At 40.1% G+C, this 12,808-nt stretch overlaps 1 protein-coding gene across 1 annotated transcript in view; it reads left to right on the top strand.

The window, feature by feature from the left end:
• ITGB3 (integrin subunit beta 3) overlaps positions 1–12,808 on the top strand; it is a 55,549-nt gene that overhangs the window by 14,723 nt on the left and 28,018 nt on the right. The window contains exons 3-9 of the mRNA XM_072111142.1: positions 683–881; positions 3,125–3,377; positions 7,357–7,519; positions 7,598–7,759; positions 7,866–7,961; positions 8,226–8,315; positions 10,388–10,522. Of these exons, the coding sequence (XP_071967243.1) occupies positions 683–881; positions 3,125–3,377; positions 7,357–7,519; positions 7,598–7,759; positions 7,866–7,961; positions 8,226–8,315; positions 10,388–10,522 (1,098 nt within the window). The remainder of the gene's footprint in view (positions 1–682; positions 882–3,124; positions 3,378–7,356; positions 7,520–7,597; positions 7,760–7,865; positions 7,962–8,225; positions 8,316–10,387; positions 10,523–12,808) is intronic.

A 12,808-nucleotide genomic window follows, 5' to 3' on the forward strand; every position in this document is an offset into this window, starting at 1 on the left:
AGTTATTAATCATGTCTTTGGTTATGCCAACATTCCAACATGCTGCTTATTCTGTGTGCGAAGGACGTTAATATAAGGACCTATGCCTCTTGATGTATCTGGCCGGACGTGGGGGGGGCTTGCTATCATATCCCAGCGTATGATATATCTCCCCCTTTATGTTTATATCCATATGCATGGCAGCAAATAGAAGTCAATAGGATGTTATGAATAAATTCTGTTTACAAAACCAATGTGTAGATGACGTCACTCATCCCTTGTTTGCTGCATTTTACCCTTATATTTGCACACAGAATAAGCAACATGTACATTTTTCCAATAATAGCTTGATAAAGAGGCAAGGTTAGCCTCCAAATGCGTAGCAATTGGCCATTTTAACAATTGTACTTCTTTTTATCATTATGAATAAATGGAAAACCAATTCTTCAACAAGAACATTTATTTTTCGGAAAGGATTTTAAACGACACAAGGAGCGCACCAGAAGTGACTGCCTGTGAAGTGACTGCTGGCTGCTGCATTTAAATTGAGACTGGATGGAGAGATAGTCACTTCTATGTGTGCCACTGAAATTCGTTGATATGCTATCAGTGCCTTAGGTTGGACTACGTATTGGCCTGATACCATCATCAATACTACTGTACAATAACTGGCATATCTTATACGTCTACTTCTGTCCTGCAGGACTATGGCAGAGGAGCTTCCCGCTGTGATACAAGGTCAGAACTTGAGAGTAATGGTTGTCTCAGAGACTACATTGAATACCCTGTCAGTGAAATCAGCTTTTCAGCCAACCAGCCACTGAGTGACAAGGGTTCTGGTGGGGAAACAGAAAAGATCACCCAGATGTCACCACAGAAGATAGAATTGTTCCTAAGACCAGGTAAAGTAACATTAAGACATCTGCTATCATGTTGCAACCCATCGTTAATATATAGCAATAAACAAAGTAACCTTTAGAGGGGACCTGTCATCAGGGACCTCATTTTCACTAAAGACAGGTTGCAGAAGCCCATCACACCAGCAGTGCAAATCTGCCTTTCTGCCTTTTCTAAGCATTTGCATTACAATATAATTGTGTGTTATAACTTACTCTTGCTCCCTGACAAAATCCTGGGGTAGTCACAGGGGCTGGACCTTTGTTTGGATGCATTTCAAAAAACAACATTTGACCTGTTTGAGCTGCAGGCTGCCTCCATCTTTGTGCTCCTGTACAGCTAGTCTCTCCTCCACTGATGTCAGGCTGACCAGGCTGTGACCTCTGAGAAGAAGCAGGAGGTGGAGCTGTACAGGAGCACAAAGGTGGGGGCCAAGCTATGAGGAGTGGGTAACACAGACAAGCCACATGTTGTTTTTTGAAATGCATCCAAACCAAAGTCTAGCCCCTGTGACTACCCCAGGATTTTGTCAGGGAGCAAGAGTAAGTTATAACACACAATTATATTGTAATGCAAAGGCGTATTTGCACTGCAGGTGTCATGGGCTTTTACAATCTGTCTTTAGTGAAAAATGAGGTCCCTGGTGACAGGTTCCCTTTAAACCATTGGTAATGTTGACACATCCTAAGCTTGAGACTTCATTCACAAGTTGGTATTGTACTGCATTACAGATTTTTAAAGTATTGTTTGGACTCTACTAGAAAATGCATTCTAAATACATGAATTTCACAAGAAATGCTATATTCAATCAATTATCCAAGTGGAAATACATGGCTGCAAATGTTTTTAGATTGAATAATTGATCAAAGGCATAGATCTGTAAAACAGCATTTTGAAACATTTTAAAACTATAACAACATGTAAGAAACACTATGCAGGATTTATCACCATGTTGCCCGGTTTCTTGTACTACCTTTTGAGACATTTTTGTTGCAGTTGAGACTTTTTAAAAGTTATTATAGCCCCTACAAGTCTAGAATTCACTTCCTACATATGGTACTTGAATTTAGCTTCTTGGGGAATGGAGGATGTGCCTCTTCTGCCTGGTTTCAATCTGCAATGTCAGGACCTTCAAAGGTCCTGGAATGGCTCTTGTCTACACATGTATTGTGAGCAGGAACAGATGTAAGAGGATTTTTTCAGTGAAGCTCCTGAGTATAAAATTAGTGGGTGGTTTGGGTGGTCATGTGCCCTATAGAAGGCTTGGGCCCCGGGCTACTGCCCAAACCACCTGTATTATAATCCACTACTGTACATAAGTCATTTGAACTGTTTAGCTAATCACAATGAGGAGCTATGCTAGCCAGAGTAAGAATTCTAGAAAGAGTGTCTATTATTGTGTAGACCTGGCATTTTCATCTATTATACAGCATATTCATTTATATCTGAGATATAGAAAATACTTTAGTAACCAATGCTGCCAGCCTGTCCTACAGAATGCTTACAAGCCTCTCACACAGACAAACCAGTTCCCTACGCTGTACTGAGGAGACCCAATCAGGCAGAAACAGTGCTGTCTACAGTTGGGAGTCTGTTCCTTCTGGAATAGATATACTGGTTTGGTTTTTATCCCGCATCATGTCATAAGGCCTCTGTAGGTCATGCTTGATGTCAAGGGAGCTACCCTAGAAGGTATCTAAAAGAGGCGTGGTCTTCCTTATCCCATCCTGGAAAACTTATGAAACTGTGCAGCGTTATGAAGAGCTTTGTGGATGAGGGTCATTAATTTAAGCTGTATTCGAAAAGAGACGGGCAACCATTGCAGTGACTGGCACAAACTGGAGGCATCTGTGTAGTGTTTGGCCTGAAAGACAAAGCCTGGCTGCTGCATTAAGGATAGATTGTAGATGAGAGAGTTTAGTGAGTGGAAGATGGATTAGCAGGGAGAAGGGCATAACAGAAACCAATACGCAAGATGATCCTTCCATTCCCCATGGACTTCAATTGACTTTCCATCACATTTCCGCTATTTATAGCAGAAGATAAGGTGCAGGCATTAGTAACTGAGGTGGGAATTTAGCCTAATGAGTAAGCATTTGAAATGTGGGTGACTTTTTTTTGTGTTGCTCTATGATGTTTCCCTAGAATATATAAATAAGAATGGCATTTAAAACCAAGAAATACTAATAATTTGGGAACAATTTAAGTTTTATGAAACCATAACAGACATTATATCTATATTTTACAGATGATTCTAAGGTGTTTACAGTAAAAGTGCGGCAGGTGGAGGACTACCCTGTTGACATCTACTACCTTATGGACTTGTCTTACTCTATGAAGGATGATTTAGCCACAATTCAGACATTAGGCACTAAACTGGCTGAAAGGATGCATAAAGTAACCAGCAATTTACATATTGGTTTTGGTGCTTTTGTTGACAAACCCATGTCCCCCTATATGTACATCTCTCCTCCAGAGGTTATCGCCAACCCATGCAAAGAGTGAGTATTAAGAAGTCTTTTAAATTATTTTCTTATTTTCAGTTCTCAGAGTTGTGTGGATGGAGACTAGTTGCTACTATATACTCCCATATACTGTACAAAGAAAGTAGCAGAGAATTTACTCACTCTCTTACTCAGAAGGATCAAGTAGAACAATATGGAGTGCTGGGCATTCATGGGCAGGGGGTTAAGCAGTTGGGATGAGGTAGAAATTTCTTTTTATTTCTGTGTTGTTTCCTTTCGCCATCTTCTGTGAAGACTTTATGTTATCTGTGAGCTGCATTCTGTGTTTACCTACAGTGGTAGCTTTTTAAGAATTTCAGGTTAGAGTATCCTGAAGATAATTAAAAGCCCCCACTAAATTTTTCTTTAAACCTTCAAACTGGAACCTAATACAGAGATTATAGCAAAAGCAAAGCTATAAATAAGAAGGACATGGTTTATGAGATAAACCTTTCAAAAACATTTATGTACATTCCAGAGGTGCAGAAGTCCATAACTTATTGTTTCATAAACACCAATATTGCCAGTTAAGACCTTTATCGTCTGCCCTAAATACTATTGCTGCTTCCTCCCACCCTTCCAAATGTCTACTGTTTATTTGTGTTCACACATTCCCTGAGCAAATCACCTTTAGATAATCTCAGATTGTAAAAAATGGGGAGGAATTGTAAATATTTTAAGACATACATTGGCCGGCTGCCCGTAAATCCCCAAAGACCAGCAGGCTGGGAACACAGTGACCGCACAGGGTAGATAAACTAGCTAAATATGCACGCTTGCTAAGACTTTCATGTCCAGAAAGCACTTGTCCAGGTAAGATTATGTAAAAGCAACACTGAAAAGCCCTTAAGATCATATCCTGCTATAAAAAATGTTACAGATCAAGAAACAACACGATTTTAAGAAGTGTGTCAAAAAGACTAACAAGCTGTTGAAGGGTTATGTTCTTACCATGGGGTGTTGTGTGTATAACCAATAACCCACTCATCCATGCAGGTATTACAAAAGCCTAGTATCCTAAGGCCTAGGACAGATAATGAGTCCAATGAGGAGGCAACAGAGCTGGCAACAGCAGAAAAAAAAAAACTGCTAGTTTCCATTACAGCATTGCAGCACAGACCATTTTGCTATTAAGGTTTTCTTAAACAGATGGTATCTGTAAAAATCGTATCCACTGTGCTAAGATTTAAATCACTGCAAGTTTTTAAAGGATCATAAACATTTATCCTGATTTTTAGCCTTCTAAACAGTGTATTCAATTTTTTTTAAAATACTTATGTCAACCAGTAAAAGATGCTTGGTAAAAGAGGTTCTCCAATATTCCGAAAAAACCCTGGGAACATCATTTGCATAAAAATATTGAAAAAAAACCCCAGATACTTGCAGATCTACAAGGCCACCTCAGTTCCAGCAGGTGCTCCATGGTCTCACCTTTTGCCTATAGCATACATTTTTTGGCAGAAATGCAGTACGTTTTACATGTTTCATTTAGTAAAAAGGGTTTTCCAGTGTGACAGGAGTATCTTAAGTCTACACGGCACACCGGGCAAACGGCGTTACCGGGGAGAGGAGGGGGGAGAGCGCTGCTCACCCCTGCCCCTCTCTATAGGAATATATGGCGCAATGCGCCGTATTCCAGAGAAAGATAGGACATGTCCTATCTTTCTAGAGGATACGGAGTGGTACGGTGCCGCACGTGTGCTGCACTGTACCACTCCCGTTGGGTGCCAGAAGCTCATTGCCGTCTATGGGGGACGTATATAGGCCTTATATACGTTGGCCGCCTTTTTAATTTTTTTGTTTCATTGCATGTTTGGTTAGAACAAAAAAGTTTTATTTTTGCTCATTAATGTGCACTCTGCCCCCCATAGTGAGGTGCAGAGCACTCTGGCAGAGGCAAGATGTCTCTGTACTTGGCGGCATTTATCTTTCCTTCAGTTGCAACCAGTCGTCCTGTCCCTGCAGCTGATAAACCCCACATAGCATGATGCTGCCACTACCATGTGTCACTGTTGTGTTTGTATATGGCAGGTCATGAGCAGTGCCTGGCTTTCTCCACACATACTGCTTAGAATTAACACCAAAAAGTTCAATCTCATCAGACCAGGGAATCTTATTTCTTATCATTTAGCAATCCTTCATGTGTATTTTTGCACACGGTATGCAGCTTTCTTATGTCATGCACTGAGGAGACACTTCCGTTGGCACACTCTGCCATAAACCATGACTGGGGGAGGCTGCAGTGATAGTTGACTTTGTGGAACTTTCTCCCATTTCCCTACAGCATCACTGGAGCACAACCACAGTGATCTCGAGGTTCCTCTTTACCTCTCTCTCCAAAGATCTTCCCCCATGATTGCTTAGTTTGGCTGGACTGCCAGGTCGAGGAAGAGTTGTGGTTGTCCCAAACTTCTTCTGCTTTTTGAGGCCACTGTGCTCTTAGAAACCTTGAGTGCTGCAGAAATGCTTTTGTAACCTTGGCCAGATCTGTGCCTTGACACAATTCTGTCTCTTAGCTCTTTGGAAAGTTTTAATAATCAAGTTCAATCAGTTAAATTAAACACAGCTGTACAAGGAAGGAGTAGAACCATGCAAAAGGTCTGAATAGTTATGACCATGTGAAATATAAGTTTTTCTTTATTTTTAACAACAAAAAAAAAACTATCTAACCAACTGGCTGCAATAAAACAAATAGTGAAAATTTTAAAGGGGCCTGAATCCTTTCCGTACCCACTGTAAGGGGAAAACCCTATCATATTTAACCAGCTAATGTCCCTTTGCTGGTAGATACTGCTGACTCTTTATTTTCTTAAACGCTGACAAATTTTATAATACCTAAAGGCTAGTGATTGGCTCAGCAATCATGTACTCAATGTGCAGGGCATTCTAACTTCTAGTCTGGAGAGGTAAGTTTTGGGGGAGTATCTTTTTTTTACACAAATACTACCCCTTTAGGGATTATTCGAATAATGGACAATCATTTGAGGTGTAAGTGTTGTCACTGTGCTGCATTCACATGAATTTATGCCCGCCGGCATGACCCCTCCCCTCTCCAAAGCAATGCACGGCATACGGGCTGTAACACAGGGAAAGATAGGACATGTACGCAGCAGTACAATGACGCATGTGTGCAGCGCGGTATCGTGCCGTGTGGCCATTGCCGTCTATAGGGAAGGTATGTATGGCCCCATACTGTAGTATGGTAATATTGTAAGTCTACTGTATAGTTAAGCATAACTGTCATTTGAGATCATTTTTGATACTTTGTGGTGGGAGTTTTGTGAATATTTTTCTAATATACTTTATTAAGAAATTCTTCTTAGTTTGTAAAGGAACAGGCTGAAATGTCATATAGATCTCATATAGAGATCCACAGTCCAGCCTGTGTAGCATGTATCTATAGAGACTAACAGGCTTACATATAATTTCCCTGTGTTTGTCCACACAACTGTGAGCAATGAGGATTAATGCCTTCACTTTTAGCTGGATGTTTGAAAATTATGCTCATAGCATATTTATGCCAGGGAGAGAGCACAAAGGGTTAACACTCACAGCCCAGAGCTGTGTAAACAAGCACAGAGGAGATGGAGGAGTCCTGTTTTCAGCCTGGTAGGCTGACAGTCCTTGACAATGCAGAGGTAAACTAGTTACTAATGGGACACTTTGTATCCTGTTTTCTCACAAACTGAGCAGAATTTATTAATGAAGTATATTAAAAAAATATTCACAACACTTCCAACATAACAGACAGTTACTCTTTAAAATATGTATGTAACACCATTATATTTTCTGGAGATTGTGGAGAGTCTACCGACCTGCTCCATATCTGAGGCTCCCTTAATTTGGCCTTGAGGGACAGGTAGTTACTTTCACCTATACATTCTCTGTAGCTATGCCTCTGCCAGTCCAAAATGATATCAATAATCAAGTTGGTATGGGTATTTAACAGACCACAACCCTTTTTTTTACTGCCCAGCATTTACACTACCTGCTTGCCTACCTTCGGCTATAAGCATGTCCTAGCACTCACAAATGAGGTGGAGAGATTTAACCAAGAAGTATCAAAGCAGCAAGTATCTCGAAACCGTGATGCCCCTGAAGGTGGATTTGATGCCGTTATGCAGGCTGCAGTGTGCGATGTGAGTAGGATTAGATAGGAAAATGGGGGGGGGGGGTAGGAATTTTTTTTATAATTTTTATAATTTTATAATTGATAGGAAAGAATTGGGTGGAGGAATGAGTCTTCCCACCTACTGGTATTTACCACTGACGCCAGGACACACATAGCTTTGGATGGAAGACTTGCTGGCATTGTCCAACCTAATGATGGTCACTGTCATTTAGGGGAAGACAATCATTACATGGAATCTACCACATTGGTAAGGAAGAAAAGATGCATTTCCTCTGTATTGTGACATTTCCAAAGATAACTCTATCTATATCCTACATTTGACATACATTATAGTAACAGTTTCTGTCCCTTAGGATTATCCATCCATTGGTCTCATGACAGAGAAACTTTCACAGAAAAACATCAATCTTGTTTTTGCAGTCACAGACAATGTCCTGGACCTCTACAGAGTAAGTCCTGCATCTGTATAATAAATACTTGCATGTTTTCTTTTTCAATTTCAATATAATCTCTTTAAGAGGTTCCCAAGTATTGAGCAGGGAGTCCTTTAGCTATCTGCTGTCAGCTCACCAGTTCTGAAATCATTGATTGATGGACAGCCCTAGACAACCATCTTCTTCTTCTATAATATGTAATGCATGAATTACACATATATGATAACTTTGTCCTAAAGGCACTCATTAATAACATTCCTCTTAATCTACGTGTCTTAGAAATACAGTGAATTGATTCCAGGGGCTACAGTCGGCACCTTATCTGGAGATTCCAGCAACGTTATTCAGCTAATTGTAGATTCCTATGAGGTAAGACTCTGCACCCACATTGGTAGTTATCATAAGAAACAGAAAGTACCCATAGTTTTATTAGAACATTATAAATAACTTCTATGCTTTAAAAACATATTTCATTTAAGTTAATACATGAACTACAATACTCCACAGTGTTCATCAAGGCTTGTGAACATTTATGTAGTTAAGAAGTGGGTCCCATTAGTAAATATCAAAAAGGTACACCCCAGGAACCAAACTCTATTATCTGTATAAAGAATGATGTTCAAACAGAAAATCTATGAAATATGAATTTTATTATATAAGCCAAAACATGTATTTAAAAAAATGTAAAGCACAAAACCTTGTGCACATGTAAAAACAATTTCACCCTCATTAAGATGGTATATATAAAAATAAATAAAGAACATTGAGTGATACCCCAATACAATGTAAACCACAGTAGTGCTAGATGACTAAATGCATGACCCATGGGCAGGGCTAACTAATACACAAGTGAGTAACTAATATACGTGGAATTAGTTGGACACATGGTTGTATTTGATTACCTGGTCCACAAGGATAGATCGCATAAGATATGAACAGCGAGGGAAGGTTTTTTTATGCAGACTAAGATCTGGACCAAAACAGCTATTGTTTTCAATTTTTAGCCATTGTTTTGTAGATATTCTACTGTTCTTGGGATCCTGTAGTATAATCCAGCGTTTGCCAAGTTTTAGCTGTTAAAAAGATGACCTTACATATGACTATAGCATACTTTACATAAACTATATACCAGCAGTAAATATACTGAACCTATAACTATATACATGCAATTAATACCTTGCACAAAAGTATATGTCAGAAATGAATGTGCCAACATAGGATATATACTTTCAATAAAAATATTGGACCTAAACTTATACCAGGAGTTAATTTACTGCACAAATAAATACTTACCTGTGCCCATAATATATACAAGCCTGAAATAAACTATACAGATAAATATACCAGATCTCAATATAGTAAAGATAAATATATACCAGAAATAAATATGAAACGCATAAACATATAACAACGAAGAACATAGATATACACCCGCATTCAGTGATGTAACTAGTCTTCTGTGCCTTACACTGCCACCCTTCCTTTATAGCCATAGTAACTTGAAAATGTCTGCCTATTATCAGGAGATTCCTGGACTTTCCAAGAGAGCTGACATGTAAAAAATACACTATAAAAGTGACCCATCTTTTTTTGTTAAGTACTCTCCTTTCTCAAAGTGCCCCCTTATTTTTGGCAAGTATCAAAAGAATTTTTTGCAATATGCCCCCTTTTTTGACCAAGTGTCCCCTGCTTTTTTGCTCACCTTTTTGCCAAGTTTTCCCTTTTTTTAAATATGCACTTTTTTTAAGCCAAGCGCTTCCCTTCTCTTCGCCAAGTACCGCCCAGGTTACAGGTCTGTTGGGCATACTGAATTCGTGCAAGTGCACAAGTGAATTGGCACCATAAGAAAGCACCATTCTTTCCTGTAGCAGGATGGCACCCTGTAGCTGCCGACACTTAGGTCTTGTGCAGTGAGCACTGCAGGCAGTTTTCTGCTGGGGCTTTTCCAGACACAGCGCATGGGCTTGGTGCAGCACAGGAGTATTGTCGGATTGACCTTGTCTTGCACCTGTAACCTGCCAGAGAGAAGACAGTACCAGACCGCACGGGGCAGATGCTGTAATTCTTACCTCACAGTTGCCGACTCCCTGCGGGCCCAGCCGCGGTTGCTGTTTCTGCTACCGTGATCGTGATCGTTACATCGGTGCTTACAATGAATTCACTGCAAGAACTCCCATCACCTCATGGCAGATGTGGCCCTGGTCATGAAACTTGCAATGTCTGAGATGTAATTTCTAAAGCAGGGGTTCATTTGCTGTTAATTTGCAGTTCACTACTGGGAATGACTGCCAAATGTTTATTTTTTTTACAATGTCCTCTACTATATATTTTTTTAACTTATATTACTTCTTTTTACAATAATAGACGGGTATCTTATAAAAATACATTCAAAAGAATACCAACATTGAATGTATCTTAACTTAATTATTTTGCAAGTACAGAAGATCCGCTCTAAGGTAGAACTGGAAGTCCGTGATCTGCCGGAGGAACTGTCACTCTCATTCAATGCCACCTGTACTAACAATGAAGTTACACCCGGCTTGAAGTCTTGCTCTGGTCTGAAGATTGGGGACACGGTAAGCGGTTATGGCCTATCCAACAATCAGATAGGTTTTGCACTGGAACCCAGAAGGGAAATGTATTATATGCATGCCTTGCAGATAAATGATGATCCATAATTAAAACTGCTACTCTATGGCCTACTTCCCCAGCCTCTGCCAAGCATACGCTGTGGGTGTCCATATAGGGACAGTTTTACCATTTGGGACACTATGTACCTGAACATTGGCAGCTGCCAACGCTTGCTTCTCCTTTCACTTTCAGGGAGGAGAAACTAAACTGAAAGATGCATCCCACTGTATACAGTGAGATACACTGCTGCCCTCGATCCTCCCAACATATCCTTACAATGGAGGAAAATAGCGCAATTTGAATGTAGTCTAAAACATACTCCTTTATTACATTTTTGTTAAAAACTGCTTTTAGCTCCCCTCTACTGCTTGTTTTTCACAAAGATGGAATACAATTTTAGACTTGTATTTTTGTACGGTGGACTCAAATACATCTAATGCATCTAAAGCTGAGGGCTTAAAATATACCGCTCCATACTTCATGTTACTCACATAATGACGTCATAGTGAAGATCCTCATGGTTTCCTTCTTTGCTAAATTCCTACATATGTAGCTTATTGTACTGGCTAGTAGGTTCCACATGACTGCAGTAAACACTTGTGTACACATGTTCCTTGTTAACTACATCCTCCTAATGAGAGACCAAGCACATCTCCGTATAGACACAAGCGCACAGTGTCAGATTTGATTCATCTCTGGAGATAACAAGAATCAAATGTTCTGCCTGCAGCTGTAGATTTTGCTTATTCACTTTGTTCATTCTGTTAGGTCGAGGTCACACACTGGCGGTTGTGAAAGCGAGTGCCACTCAATATTTATACATGATGTGAAGATTCTACAATGACATAAGTTCAGTTCAGGAGAACAATTGTATTATTAACCCTGAAATACTGCCCTATTGTGAAACCAACCTTAAGCCAGATTAACATTTTTGTACCAGTGCAAAAGTGTGGGTCATGAAACGGGATGTAGGGAGACAATTTCATGCAACCAATTATCTCTGTAATCAGATTCCATAGTGACTACACTGCAACAACTACTTACCGGCTGTACTACACATATGGCACTTCAGCATTCTTAAAAAGGGTTGCCACTTCTGCTGAAAATCCCAATACAGGGATTTTTCTTTGGAGAAACTGTATTCTTAGCCCTCTAGAGGATATCCATGGCTCTCGCTGTGACTAGCCACTTCCCAGTGCTTCCACTCCCAACAAGTTATATGTGATTATTTCACATTCATAGAACAAATAATGTCATGGCCATACATTTACCTTTGTTGCTAGGTATTGTGCTAGATGCCATGTGTGCAATGAATGAAGCATTGGCACAGAAGGCCAGTAAGGATTTGAAGAACTGAGACACGGGCACCCTTTGCAGGGGTTAATATCTAATTTCCCCCCAAATGCTGCCCATTGTAGTAGCTGTTGGCCAAACCCTTGTCTGATAGCTTTTCCTCCCAGCAACACCCAAACTGGCTTTGGCTTTGTGTGGAAAGAGCCACTGCCAGACACCTCTGGTGGTAGTGAATCCATAGGGGAGCAAAGGATTCGGCAATATAAAATTCATCATTCCTGATATTTTATCCACCCTAAGGTATGCTAAATGTCTCTGCCAAATACATCATACACATTAGATGGTTGGCTTGTCCAATCAAATTTGTTGAGTTTGGTGAACCAAAAACAGGGGTATAACTAGGAGAGGCACACATTTATATACTTATGATATAATACAATTGTACTTTATCCCCTGGGGGGAAATTCTTTTGTACATAGTGTTTTGGCAATTGTTTCACACAGTTAGAGATAGGCTTATCGTTGCAGTAACATAAATACACTTCGAGAAGCACGTTCTTACATGTTGCTACTTCCTTGGTTGCATCCAAACATAGTTATAGGATATACAGATAATACAGTACAATACAGGTTACATTACATGTGGGGTAACAATTATGGTACGGAAATACACAGACAGACATGCATAGGGGTTACTACACTAGGGGCGCTAACAGTGATTGAGGTAAAACAGGGGTGTGTTGCTGTTGGTTTGGAAGAAGAGTCACTGCCCATAGCTCCACTTTTGCCAATTACCTTAAGCTGCCTGGTGCTGGCTACCACTGGAGCCTTGGTACAGCAGTCCTCATGCAGAATAATATGCATACAACGGTGAACATCCTCCATTCTTTAGTGTGGCAGGTTGGGTAGCTGCTTTAGCTGCTACCCTTGAAGTTATGC

The sequence above is a fragment of the Engystomops pustulosus genome, chromosome 6, assembly GCF_040894005.1.
Source record: "Engystomops pustulosus chromosome 6, aEngPut4.maternal, whole genome shotgun sequence".
Lineage (NCBI taxonomy): Eukaryota > Metazoa > Chordata > Amphibia > Anura > Leptodactylidae > Engystomops > Engystomops pustulosus.